Here is a 12706-nt window from a genome sequence, read left to right as displayed (position 1 = left end):
AGGAGAGTCTCTGCCTGTCCTGGCTGGGAAGCCCGCGGGGCCGGGGGACAGCAAGGCAGGAGGAGGGCTGCTGCTGGCGCTCTTCTCCAACGCTAACACGCTTCTACCTAAAACTTGTACAGGCACAAGGGTGACTAAGGTCCACCTTAGGAACAGCAGGTCTTTTTCATAACTTGGGGGTGGTTGTTTTTTTGGTTTGGGTTTGGTGGTTTTGTTTGGGTTTTGGGGTTTTTTTGAAACTCTGGACTTTCCTAATTGGAAAACTAAAGCTGGTTTTGAATGTTTTAAGCCATTAGTGTGACATACTGGAAATGGCAGATATGGAACGAAAATGAGAAAAACAGTTGTAAGTGTTCCCTGTTTCCGCTACAGAAGCTGTGCTGTCTGCTAGAGTACCTCAGGCTGGATGCTATGGCTGCTTATTGTCTTCCTATTTATTCCTACTCCTGATACTCTTAAATTAATGGTAGAAACATAGACTGAATGTTAATGGAAGTTGAGGCCAGGGTTCACAATGTGTCGTTAAGTAAAAGCTGGCAGTCTCCCAGAAACTCTCTATTTTACTGGTGCATGTTAGTGAAAGGGATAGCTGGATTGAGAAGGCTGTTGTAACAGGGATGCCATTAAGAACTTAGTTGGGCAAAAGTTGATTTTCACCTAAAAAGGAAATATCATAGCAAAGCCAGTGCTTGTCAAGGTTTAGTGAATGATTTCGGGGACTGCAGTGTTGTCTGTGATATAATTAAACAACAAGGTCCCAGTGTGATGGCCGTCTTCTGGTCTCATTAGGTTCAACAAGGGGTATTGGCAAGACGAAGGTGATGTGTTTCAGCAACAGGTAATTTTGTCTTCCTGATTCTATTTTTTAAGCCACTTTCTGCTTAGGACACTTCTGGTTTTTGTAAATTTTAAACCTGAGCCAAAGCAACAAGTGAAAATCATTTTTGTAGCAGGTTCCTTTTGAAATGGTGAGTACTTTCACTCCACCAGTGCCTCTGGATGGGCTTTATTGATATCAGCCCTCCTTCCCTTTATTCCCTTTCTATATTGCTCTGTGCTCTCTGTGGGTGTTTTATTAACCTGCATCCTGAAAAAATTCAATAAAAATATACAATTTCTTCCTTTCTTTCCTCCCTTTTTTTTTTTTTCATGCTGGCTTTCAGAGACAGACCTCTGGGGAAGGCTTCTTTGGTTAGTTACGAGGAACAGATGGGAATCAAGGAAAAGTACTTTCTGTTCCCATACCCACCTAAATTGGAGGTAATTAAGTTACAGTGAGGCATCATTTTCGTTAGCAGTTTCTTTGGTGAGATCAAGGCTATTAAGGGTACATGTGAGAAGTGGTAGGATTCGAGCCTGTGGTGGTTTGCGAAATAATTGGAACTGTGTTTTTCCTAAATGCGTTTGCAGGCAGCCTGGCACCGAGGTCCGAAGTGGGACAGCTGGGTCACGCACAGTTACTGCACTTTTTATCTCTGCAGCTCTTCCCAAGTTTTGAGCAATCCTTACAGATGCGCTGATGAGACAGGTGAACCTCTCCCTTTATAAAGAAAGGGAGTGAAATGGAGCGTGTAGCTCCTGGTGGTAGAAAGGAGACAGAGAAGCAAGATGGGAATTTGAGATTTCCTGACTTAAATGTCATGGCTTATTACTGTCACTGTCATTCAGCATTCATCTCTGAGCTGCTGGGCAGGTTCAGCAGCACGGGAGCTTTTATACTTCAGCAGCGTCTCAGTCAAGCCCTCAAACTAGCCGAGATCTCCGGTTTATAGACAAAATGCCCCCATAGAGGGGTTCCTTAGCCCACCATGCCTGTTCCGGCAGGTTTTCCTCTCGCCTCACTCCTCCTGAGGTCTCTCTGCCACAGTTTCAGCTCAGCAGCCGCTCCCAGGATGCTGCCCAGTTTCAGCTCATGCTGACCCTGGGTGCTGCGGGGTCCGTCACCCACAGTCCAGCTGTAAGGTCGCAGGCAGAGAGTGGCAAGCTGTCTGCTCGGCCCCCTCGCTTCTGCCCGCTCTGCATGTTGGCACGGGATGCTGTAATTAGCACCAAGCCAAGTTCAGATTCTCTTCCTTCCTCTTCTTTCAACCAAGTCTTCTTGAAGCCCCCCAGGCCTCCATCTGCGTTTAACAGCTCTTGGGTGGGAAAGTTTCCTGCCCAATTTCTTCCTCTTGTTTCCTGTGTTTTATTTTCTCAGAGCTTTATTCAGGCTATGCTTTCTCTTTGGAGTAGCCCAGATGGAACCATAGTTTACATCAGTGTTATATGTTCTTGTGCTCCTTCTTCATCTGTTTAATTCCATGAAACGCCAGACTAATTTTCTTTTATCTTTGCTCTTTGGAAGAATTGGTGCTTCTTGTCTTTCTGTCCCATGGGAAGGCTGATCACCTTTCTGTTGTGCTTGGCTCTGGAGAAGAGAGCATGAAGCAAGGTTGTTTGAAAATAGGGAATGTTAACCCAGGAGGGCTGCATGTTTTCAAATTTGGGGTGCTTGATGTCGGATTGCTTGCAGCTCCATCTTACATTGTTTGGCTGTAAGCTTTTCAAGGCAGGAGCTGTTTGCTGCTCTGTACGTGGGAGAATGGACCCCCTCTTCCTTCTGCAGCATTTGGGCACTACAGCAATAGCAGTATTTCTGCTGCCAAGGTCCTTCATTTATTTTACCTTTATTTTATCCTTTACAGCTATTACCCTGTAAAGGAAAAAAGGATAGTGAGAAAGAGAGACCCTCCTGCAGAGAAAGTTGTCCCGGACATGACCCGTCCGAGGCACCCGTGCCCTGTCCAGAGCGCCCATTACTGAAATATATGTCTTCCTCCCAGCAACACAAAGTGCTGTCACTGAGCTACTGCATTGATTCATAATACATCTTCATTCAGTAATTTCCATTAGGATTTATATTTTTTAAAATTATATTTAGGAAAAAATCTATTTTTATGTCTATCCCTAGCCCTCATGGAGCTTTATTCAACTGGCATAGGAATAGAAGAAAGTTAATTTACAATGTCTTCATATAAATTAATCTCCTGTTTTCTCCTTATATTGTAAGTTATCACCTCGTTTATTATATGCAGCTCAGGGGTGAGCAGTTTTAAAAAGGCCTCAGACAGTTATGAAATGAATGGTGTGAGATGTCAGATACGTTTATTAAAAATGCAGAAAATTATAAAAAACAGAGGATGGAGAAGTATATTGTCTGAGTCACTTACCACCAGCAGGCACCTTCTATACCACAATTTATCCTCCCATTCAGTGAGTTCTGCATAATAATTTCATTGATATTTTTGTGCTCTGAGCTCAATATAAATATTTTTGAAATATTAGAGTTACAAAACTCAACAGCTCATTAGTTGCGTCTATCAAGAGTTTACTGTGTGAGACACCCCTTAAAAACCCCCAAATTATTTTGTCAAGCACAGCTAAACTTAGTACCATTTTCAGTTTTCTGTGGTGGTAAATTATTCAGCTCACAACTGCTAAAACTTGAAATGTTTATGGAAAAAGCTTGTTTTAGTAATTACACTTACTCCATTGTGAGCTTCCTGCAACATTTGTCTTAAGGTCCTGGTGTTTCCTGATGTTGGATATTTATCATACGTTTGTGCCGCTGGCAGGTTGATAGGTACAGTGGGAGCTTCATACAAGATTCATGGCAGCTTCATACTTTTTTTGAGGAACAAAATTAGGATGTGGAAAGTAGGTATACATATGGAGGGATATATATGTAAAAAACTCCAATGTGTTTGTGACTATGTAATACAGATGTTCACATACATACTAAGGAATGCAAAGGTTTTGAAAACATACACATAGAAAAATGTGTCGAAGATAATTGAAGGTTAGAAGGTTTAATTAAAGAACCCAGCAATAATTGTAGCATCTGCAGATATGAAAATTTAAGGAGAACATGCACCTCACTGTCTTCAGGTTTAAAAGCTGCAGACATTATAGGATAGTTTATAGTTGGGAACGTGGTTTAAAGACTCTCTCTTTGCATCTGCCACATTTTGGCAGTGAGACAGTATCACTGGCGAATTCAGTTTTGAAGATCAGCTTTGCTTTTACAACCCCGTGGCTGGGCATTTCTGTAGGTGTGGTGGCATCGGTGCAGAAAGGAGTTGGTGCTACTGATGCTGCTTCTAGAAGTTGCTCAAAGGTTATCTAAATCCAAACCCTTTTTGTTCCGTCTTCCTGTATTTGTGTTTGTTCCAACAACTGCCAGTTAAGATATTCCTTATCAGAGATTGTTCTTGAGGAAATTTTCTTTCGGCTTCTTTCCGTTCTCCAAAAAACTGTCCTTGGCTGTTCACAACTCTCACATGTCTTACACACGCTTTTCTGTACTAAGCTTGCAGACTGGATGATGCTTAGACCTGTTTGGGTCTCAGCAAGCTCTTCAGGATCTTGCTCTTGGTATTCATTCTCATTTTTCAAGCAGTAATTGGAATTTTCTGCAAGCGTGAGTGTCTCATGTTAAACAGAGTGATGACAGAGAATAATAAAATGAAAAGCCCTTTTCCCTCAGGGTAGGAAATCCTGAAATCTTTGTTCAAAACAGCACTGTGAACTCTCAACTACAGGCTCTCCTTTTCCATCTCTTTGATTTTGGTATGCCATCACTTTAGAGCAAAACAGTGTAATTTCAGCAACTTTTTCCCCTAATATAATGATTCAACAACTTGATTGCTTTCTCTGCAGTGGGAAGGCCTCTGAAAGATGCTACTGATTTTTATCAAGGGTTTCAGGGATTTTTATACCTTTACCCCTGCAGCCTCATGGTAGATCACCCAACAAGAGTTATGTCATTCAAATCATTCTTTTCTGCTTTACATCTAAATGCAGTCTTTAGGCTTCATCCTACGGGGTTCACTTTATTTCTTCTTTGTAGGAGGGCACTGGAGGTGAGAGGAGAGGGTGAAGGGAGGCAGTACATGCCTTGCCTCCTGGCACAACTTAGACGGCATACGCACCTTCCTTTGGTGCCTTCCCAGACTTACTGAGTTGCTAATAAATTGAAAAAAGTGAGGGTGAAGTCCTAGTTTATGGCATCAAGTAACGGTTTCAATCTTTTTGTCCCAGGTAACAGAGAGAAGCCCCAGACTGAGATTTTTGAAGGATGTTAAAATGCATTCGGTTCTGTAGTGAATTTCACTGATACTTGATTGTTTTAAATGATTGTCTTCCTGTTTGAAAATTCGGCCTGCTGTTGAGGTTCATTGCTTTGTAGCTGAGCAAAGGCACCACTTCCTTGCTCTTTCTCAGTGTGAAAGAAGGAACCAGCTTTCTTTACTGGTGGTGACATTTCTTTTCAGTGTTTCTTGAGATTTGGCTTGTGATAGAGCATTCAAATATGATAGGGACTCTGAGGCAGAGATTCACATCTTTAGTGTTGCTCAGCTAAATGCTGAGATGGTTGGGCAGGTCATAGCTGCCAGTCCGTGCAAAGTAAAGCATCCCTATTTAATCCAGAGCCTGTAGAACTTGCAGAAGTTCTTACCTGCTGTGGTCCTTTAAGTTAAGCTACCCATCCAGAGCTGTGCAAGGAAAGGTTAGGCAGTTTTTGTGTGAAGAGGAAATGCTATTTCATCCCATCCATCCTTAATAACTGGTTGGATTTTGCCGTAGGAGAAGCCTGGAATTTTCCCTTTTTATACCCTCTTGCACTGAACGGCACAATACTGTCACATATCTGAAATAGTGAGAGTCTTTTGGAAATTCTGTGTCAGAGGCTGACCCCATTGACTTTCAAGTGAGATCTGGCTTTTAAGCACTTGAATCCTTTCTGGCCTTGTTTCGTGTGTTTTAAGCAGGAAGGCAGCCTGTGGTAGAGGCAACCAGCTTGGTTGGCATCATTAACGTACTTGACCAAATACCACTGCCATCCAAGAAGATACCAAGCCACTGGTTAGCAGGTCTTTTGCCCAGTTTTGGATGAATTGGTTTCACATCCTTCCAACCCAGCAAGAAAAGAGCCTTTGCTACTTTACATGAACTATGGGAATGCTGCCTCTAGTGTGGGCCATGCCTTCATACGAGCACAGCTTCTGTTGGCGTTACAGAACCGACTGTGCAAGTGAGCAGCAAGAGCCGTCTGCATGTGGGGCAGTGAGGACAAAGCAGGGCTAGAAAGGGTGGGTGAGGGGTGTAAACCTTTCTGCAGTGCCCTTTTTCTTATGGCTCTAAATATCTGCCTTGCACATAATCACGGACGAATGATCTCTCACATTAAGATGATGGGATAGGATGTCTCCATGAAGTGACCAAGGTAATTTGCTTTAATTGCAGAAGTGAGGGGTTTCATTTGCTTTGCAATCACTACTACCAATTTCATTCAAAAATTAAAGGTTAAGAGGCATCAAATTCAGACAAAGATTTGTCTGAGATTTTGTTTAAAAAAAAAAAAACAACCAAAAACCTACAATAAGAAGAAATAACAAAAACCCTCCAACATATAAACCCCTAAACTAGTTCTTTGCATGGCAGGCCTGGGATTTAAAGCCAGACTTCTGTGAAAACGTTAAAAACAAGTGAAATTAAAAAAAAACAAGTGTTGATATGTTTTTTTCCCAGCTTGTAAATGAATGATCAATATCACATCACTCAAAAATTGCTCGTCTGTTAAACTATATCCGGATGTTGTGTAAAGGCATATGTGTTACACACCAGTCTATGTCAGAGTAGCTGATCCATTAATTGGAAAATGATTTAAAATCAAGGAAATGTTTTAAACAAAAGATTGGGGAAGAAAAATAAATGTATTTGATTATTTTTCTTTTAGTGTGCAAGATTTTATATAAGCTTTAATTAGATTTTGGCAGAATACGTTATTTTAATGGCTTTTCATTAATGAAGACTGCTCATTGTTTTGGTTACACAGTAAAAAGAAGAAAAAAGTAATCTTGGATTCTATTTAAAGAGCAGGCTGTGTATTAAAAAACTATTAAAGACACTGCAGTCATTGATAGAAAGATTTTGCATGAGAAAAGAATGCAGAATCCATCTAGGAAGCCTCAAATAATTTCAGATGAGGATGGGTGATAACATCTCTGGCGTTACGTGTTGTTGAAAACGTCACGTGTAAGAAGCCGCGGTGCCGCCGAGGTTTCTGACCCCAGCTCTGCTTTCACGCCGCCGAAGCCAGCGGCCCTTCTGCCCCTGATTTCAGCGGAGATCGGGTCAAGTCCCCAGGGCCCTGGCTGCAATCCAGAAGGAGCTCGCGGGGTTGCCAGCCCTGGGAGATGGCCGGGCTCTGCAGCTCCCCGAGCTGCCAGAGGCCGCCGGGCAGGTTTCGGTGGCGCGGGCGCTGCGGGGGAGAGCGGCTCCGTCCCCTGCGCCAGCCCGAGCCGGGGCACGGAGCAAGTGGCCGTGTAGGTCTGCATGGTGGGGCTGGGTGAGGGGACACCCCGTGGCAGCTGGGAGAGGGTGGCCTCCTCTCTGCAATGCTCAGGGCTTCACTGTGGCCAAATTCCCTTTTCTCAAGGCTTTCTTTAGCCCCCAGCCCCATCCCGTCACTCAGGCATTCTCCAGTCTCCATTCTGTCAGGCTGCCGGGCATTCTGCTGACCGGGGGGCGAACACAGCCCTCCTTCCCCACGGTGTGGCTGTTGGACCCCAGCGCATGGTTTTCGGGTGGCAGGACGCCGATTTCCGCATCCGGAACGCCAGATGTTGTTATGGGTCTGTCCGGTTTCTGTGCTGCCCTTGCATCAAACGCTCCAGCTCCAGATGGGGCTGTCTGATGTTTGCCTTTGCTTGCAGGTGGTCCCACCGTCTCGATGGAAATGTCTATGATACATTAACACAGATAAGGGCTCTTAACTTGTTTGGGTTTAGAAACCAAATTATTTGTCAGCCCTTAAAAGGCCAATTCAAATTCATTCCAAATTTTATTTGATTAAAGCCAAGATGCTTACTGTTGGAAAATGAAATACAAATGGCGGTAAGTTACTCTGTTTCAGATGGGTAAATGTCACACACAGAATGAAGGTTTGTTTTTTTTTTAACTAGGTTTAAGTGAAACAGACTCTTTATTTAGTGTCATGTTTTTATTTAAAAGCATTTATTTAAAGTTCTAAAAAACAAAGAATTCAATAAAGGAAGACAGGTGCAACTGCAAATGATTAATGATATAATTCTCAGTACTTTATAAAGTGTCTAACGCTGAAGAGATTTATACAGTGCAGAATGGCAATTGTGCTTTGATGGAAGGAATAGGTAATCAATACCTGCAAGCTTAGAAAAAGTGTTCTATTTCCTCCTCTAATGATATAGGGTTTTTTGCAAGGCAAGGATGTCTAGAGCATGAGACACTTGGAAGAAGAATTAATTTGAAATCTGTAGTGGAAGATCAGTTTCAATTAAAACCGCACTTGAATGTCCATGGAAAAAAGCAGGCAGTTAGGCTTAAACCTTCTGATGGCTACCAGTGAATAAACAAATACCACCGCGCTATTCTGGATTATATTTAATAGGTTCTTGAGCTTATTTTTTCTGGGTAGGGGATATAATTTATTTACTTTGGTCTCAAACTCAAAAATAAAAATTTTCTTTTCACCCCCCAACCCCTCTTTGCCTTTCACACTAATTGTTAAAGCTGTGATGGCCCCACTCCTGCACGGTGGGGAATGGAGATGTTGAGGTCATGGCCTCTATTTCTGTCTAGAATTGCTGCCATAATGGTGTAGGTCATATTGCATGTAATAATTTGCGTATAAAAAAACTCTGAAAGAAATTGATGGAACACCTAGCCATTTATAAAATCCTGTGCTGATTTTAACTAGCAGGTCTTGAACCTCTAAATCAGAGCTTAGCCGTATGACTGTAATTTGGGATGTCAGGACTTGAAGTCACAGCACCAGCACTAAGATGGGGTTTTGAATTGCTGAGAGAGTTTCTTTGCATTAGGTTTTTCTTTAATAATTCAGCACCAGTACGGAAACATTTTACGGATGAAAACTAATACTATCACATGAAGACAGCAGCTACTGCTAGACTTTTTTTGGTAAATTATGCATTTAGAACCAAGTGAAGCTACTGTATTTATAGAAAGAGATGTATTGCTATTAAATTAATCCAAACAAATCAATTTTAAAAAAGCAGACTTAATTAGTACTTTTTAAAATAATACAAAGCTATACAAGACTTTAACGGTCTGTGAAAAACTACATTTCAGTGAGAGTCAGTCCAGGTACCTAAGTCACTTGAGGTTTTAATTCACCGTGATGCTTTGTTTGTTTGTTTGTTTGTTTATCCTTATGTGTTATTTTATTCATTTTGACAAGGCAGTTTTCACTGCAAATTGGTTGAGAGCTGGCTATACTTAAAAAAAAAAAAAAGTCTTTGTGTCAAGATGCATGGAAGGAACTCTGCAGTCCCTGTTAAAATAAATCCGCCTACTCAAAAAAAAAAAATCTCCCCAATGACTGAAGGGTCACCCAAATACTCAGAAAAGAAAAATTTGAGTGCAACAGCTCCTTTTGAATGCACGGCTGAAACCACTGCGATAGCCTCTGTGAACAGAGTGCTTTTGAAAAGCTCACCCCATGTTTATACCAAAGCCAAAAAATGAGAGCTGGCAGGTTTGATGATTATGTGTAGCACTGAACGTTTTAAAGCAAATTCCCAAATTTTATGGAGTAAAGGCGAGGTTATATGAAAAGTAAATCTGAATTGCCAATTAATTCACTGCAAACCAATTACTAAGAGCATCCTGAATTAGGAAAGCTATCTGTGTTTGAATGGAATGCGTTTGGTTTTCCCCGGGTAGGATTTTTAATAATTCTGTTCTCCCTGGCTGTGGTACATTGGGAAATTAACTGGAAGTGGCTTTTGCTGACAATACAAGTTGAACCATGAGATAAACGAAACTGATTTTTAACCTGGGCAGATGATGTAAATGATTTTTAAAGGATGTTGCAATTTTGCCTAATTGTAGTTGAAAGTAAAACACTTTCTTGTTGTTGTAGTTACCATACAGTGTTTGTGTGCCATGAGTATAGCACAAAATCTTACTATTGATTAAGTGTCCTGCATTAGCCCGTGGGAAGACAGGAAGAATGCATTTTGCAACTAGACAGATTAAAACCCAGGGGCCAAAGAAACTGGCTTTCACAGCTGCTGGGTTTGGATGGCACTAATTGAATTTACATACACTTCTCAGCTGCAAGAGTAAGAAATGCATATTGGTGCGTCATTTACTGCTGTCTGCCTCTTGAACGGGCAATGCTGACTCTGCAGTTGGGAGGTGTGACACAGGTATGACATCAGGGGTCTCAGGAGAGCAGAGTTCAACTCTGGGTTGTAACTTGGTTTTGGTAGATGAGCTTGGGCAAATTGCTTCCCCTCTCAGGCCATCAATTTCCCTGTCTTTACATGAGAATAATGTTGCCGATCCCTGCTGTAAAGCACTTCAAGAAGGGTGAGCGAAAAGTGCTTTACAAGAACTCTGTGCTGTTATTTCAGGGGCTTAAACCACTGTTTGCACTCATAGGAAGATAATCTCTTAGTCCCTGTTAATACAATTTAAGAGTTGGAGAGGGAGGTCATAAGAAAAATTTGAAATTCACTGGAGATTCTCCTGCATGTGCTGTTGAAGGTCCCTGGTGTTATACTGCATCTAGAGCTGGTACGTGGTGAGGATGGTAAGGTCTTTGCCCGAAAGCTTTTATTTTTATGTATTATTTTTGCTGACTGACTGTGCTGGAGAACCTCGCAGAATGGGCAGGGTGAGCTAGGGCTGTGGCAGACAACCTCTGGCAGATTTAGCAGTGGTTTGCGATACTACCTCTCACAGCTCCACAGGTACACCGCAGGACACTGCTGCTCTCCTCCTCCCAGCAGCAGTGCCGGTGCAATCCTGTCACGGAATTTAGTTAAAACAGTTTGGGGGTTGAGGACTCATTAATACACCGAAAAGTCATCTGGAGCTGGCGAAAGCTCAGGAACAGGAGCGGGATGCACTCCTGCTGTGCTTTGTGGGTTGGGTGGTCAGCTGTGGTAACAGCCATTACCTTAAACTGCTGACGAATCCTTCAAAGTGTTCTGCTGAGCCGGCGAGGACGCTGCCATGCACCTGATGTGCTGGGGACAGAGGCCTCTGGTGTCATTCCTCTTTGCAGCGGTAGCATGCTCTTCTCCTACTGACCTTGCATGGCGGCTAGTGATGCGCTCACGAATTACGGGAGCTTATATTGCTTTCCAGAACTTGAACTCCTCCCTGTAATTTTTTTAAATCAAAAAAGAGGGCAGAAGGGTCTGGAAGGGGAGGAGAGGTGACAGGGTTTGATTCTGTGTCTGCTTTTGGTTAGCTGTCATGTGATACGAATGGCTCTGATGTGCCCAGGTACAGCCACGTATGCAAGACACTGCCCGTCTTGGAGCTCCTCATTTACTGCTAATATTTAACTTGACTTATTTTGAGAGGGTAGTTTACATCAGGTGAGAACAGACTGTGCTTATAAGGAAACCGGAAAACTCAGGTAAGAAGAGCAGCAGCAGAAAGTTACAACATTTTCTTGACAGATCATTGCCCTCTTTACTTCTTCCATCTAGAGTAATTTTTTTTCCTTTGTTGCTTTCTTCAAATTTACTAATAGACATTTAGCTTAATTCTTTCTTTCTATCTTTTCTGACTTCAAAACCTCTGAAAGAAATGAGATCATTAATAAAATTCATATTATCTAAGCAGAGTATTACACAAACGTGAGTTAATGGATAGCTATTTGTCTCATGTGAAAAGGTAAACTATATACTAATATATTAAGGCTGAAGCTTTAGGAAAGTTCCTGTAACACCATGCGAAGTCATAACATATACACAAGGGGAATTTGGGAATTGCAGATAGTTTTATAGAATAGTAATTTTAAAAAAAGGCCATTGTTCATTACTGCTAGAGGCAAAGTTGGAGTACCACGCAAAGCTAATGGATTTCAGATCCTCATAAGTTTACAACTCTTAACCCTTTTCAAATATCAGAAGTGTAACTGCAGTGGAGTCACCTGGCGAGCTTAAGTGCTTCATCCTCTTATTTAAGAGTTTTCCAGAACTATTGAGCCACAGGAATGTTAACTGGCGTTGGTATTTTTTAACAGGTACCTATGGTCCCGAGCACTGGGTTACTTCCAGCGAGAAATGTGGAGGGTCTCACCAGTCTCCCATAGACATCATAGACCATCAGGCCCATGTTGGAGATGAGTATCAAGAACTGCAGCTTGATGGTTTTGACAATGAATCTTCGAACAAGACTTGGATGAAAAACACAGGAAAAACGGGTACGTTCTTTGTGGTTTGTCTCCATAGCCTGCCTGCAGTCAATTAAAAATTCAAGACATGTTCCACCCTCCTGCTTTTTCATTGTTCTTTTGTTTGGGTTTTGCTGCCTTTTTTTTTTTTTTTTTAAAGTATAACTTTCCAGCAGCAGTCACCTATCTCTGCCTCTGCATTCTGTGCAAAGCTAGTTCTGCAGATTGATTTTAAGGGTGGGGAGTTTTTTTAGATTCTCAGTATAAAATAATTCTCTTGTTAGTCAGTTGTTCTCAGAATAAAAGGCTGTATAAGAATTTCAAGGTGTAACCTTGAATTATCAGCTTTGGGAGGCTATAACATCTAATCCAAAAGAATGCTGAGATGCAAGGCTCAGACTTTCGTAGGAAAGGGGAAGTCTTAGAAATTGGAAGGTTTTAGAGAAGAAAGAACAGTAACTGCTCAGA

At 41.9% G+C, this 12706-nt stretch overlaps 1 protein-coding gene across 1 annotated transcript in view; it reads left to right on the top strand.

Annotated features, from left to right (window-relative positions):
• Window positions 1-12706, top strand: part of PTPRG (protein tyrosine phosphatase receptor type G) — a gene marked incomplete at both ends in the record, with an annotated part of 410936 nt that overhangs the window by 210961 nt on the left and 187269 nt on the right. The window contains one exon of the mRNA XM_082004630.1: window positions 12089-12268. Coding sequence (XP_081860756.1) covers window positions 12089-12268 — 180 coding nt within the window. The remainder of the gene's footprint in view (window positions 1-12088; window positions 12269-12706) is intronic.

Source organism: Phaethon aethereus (genome assembly GCF_964289735.1).
Source record: "Phaethon aethereus genome assembly, chromosome: 11".
Taxonomy (NCBI): Eukaryota; Metazoa; Chordata; class Aves; order Phaethontiformes; family Phaethontidae; genus Phaethon; species Phaethon aethereus.
This window is presented reverse-complemented; position numbering and strand designations above follow the sequence as displayed.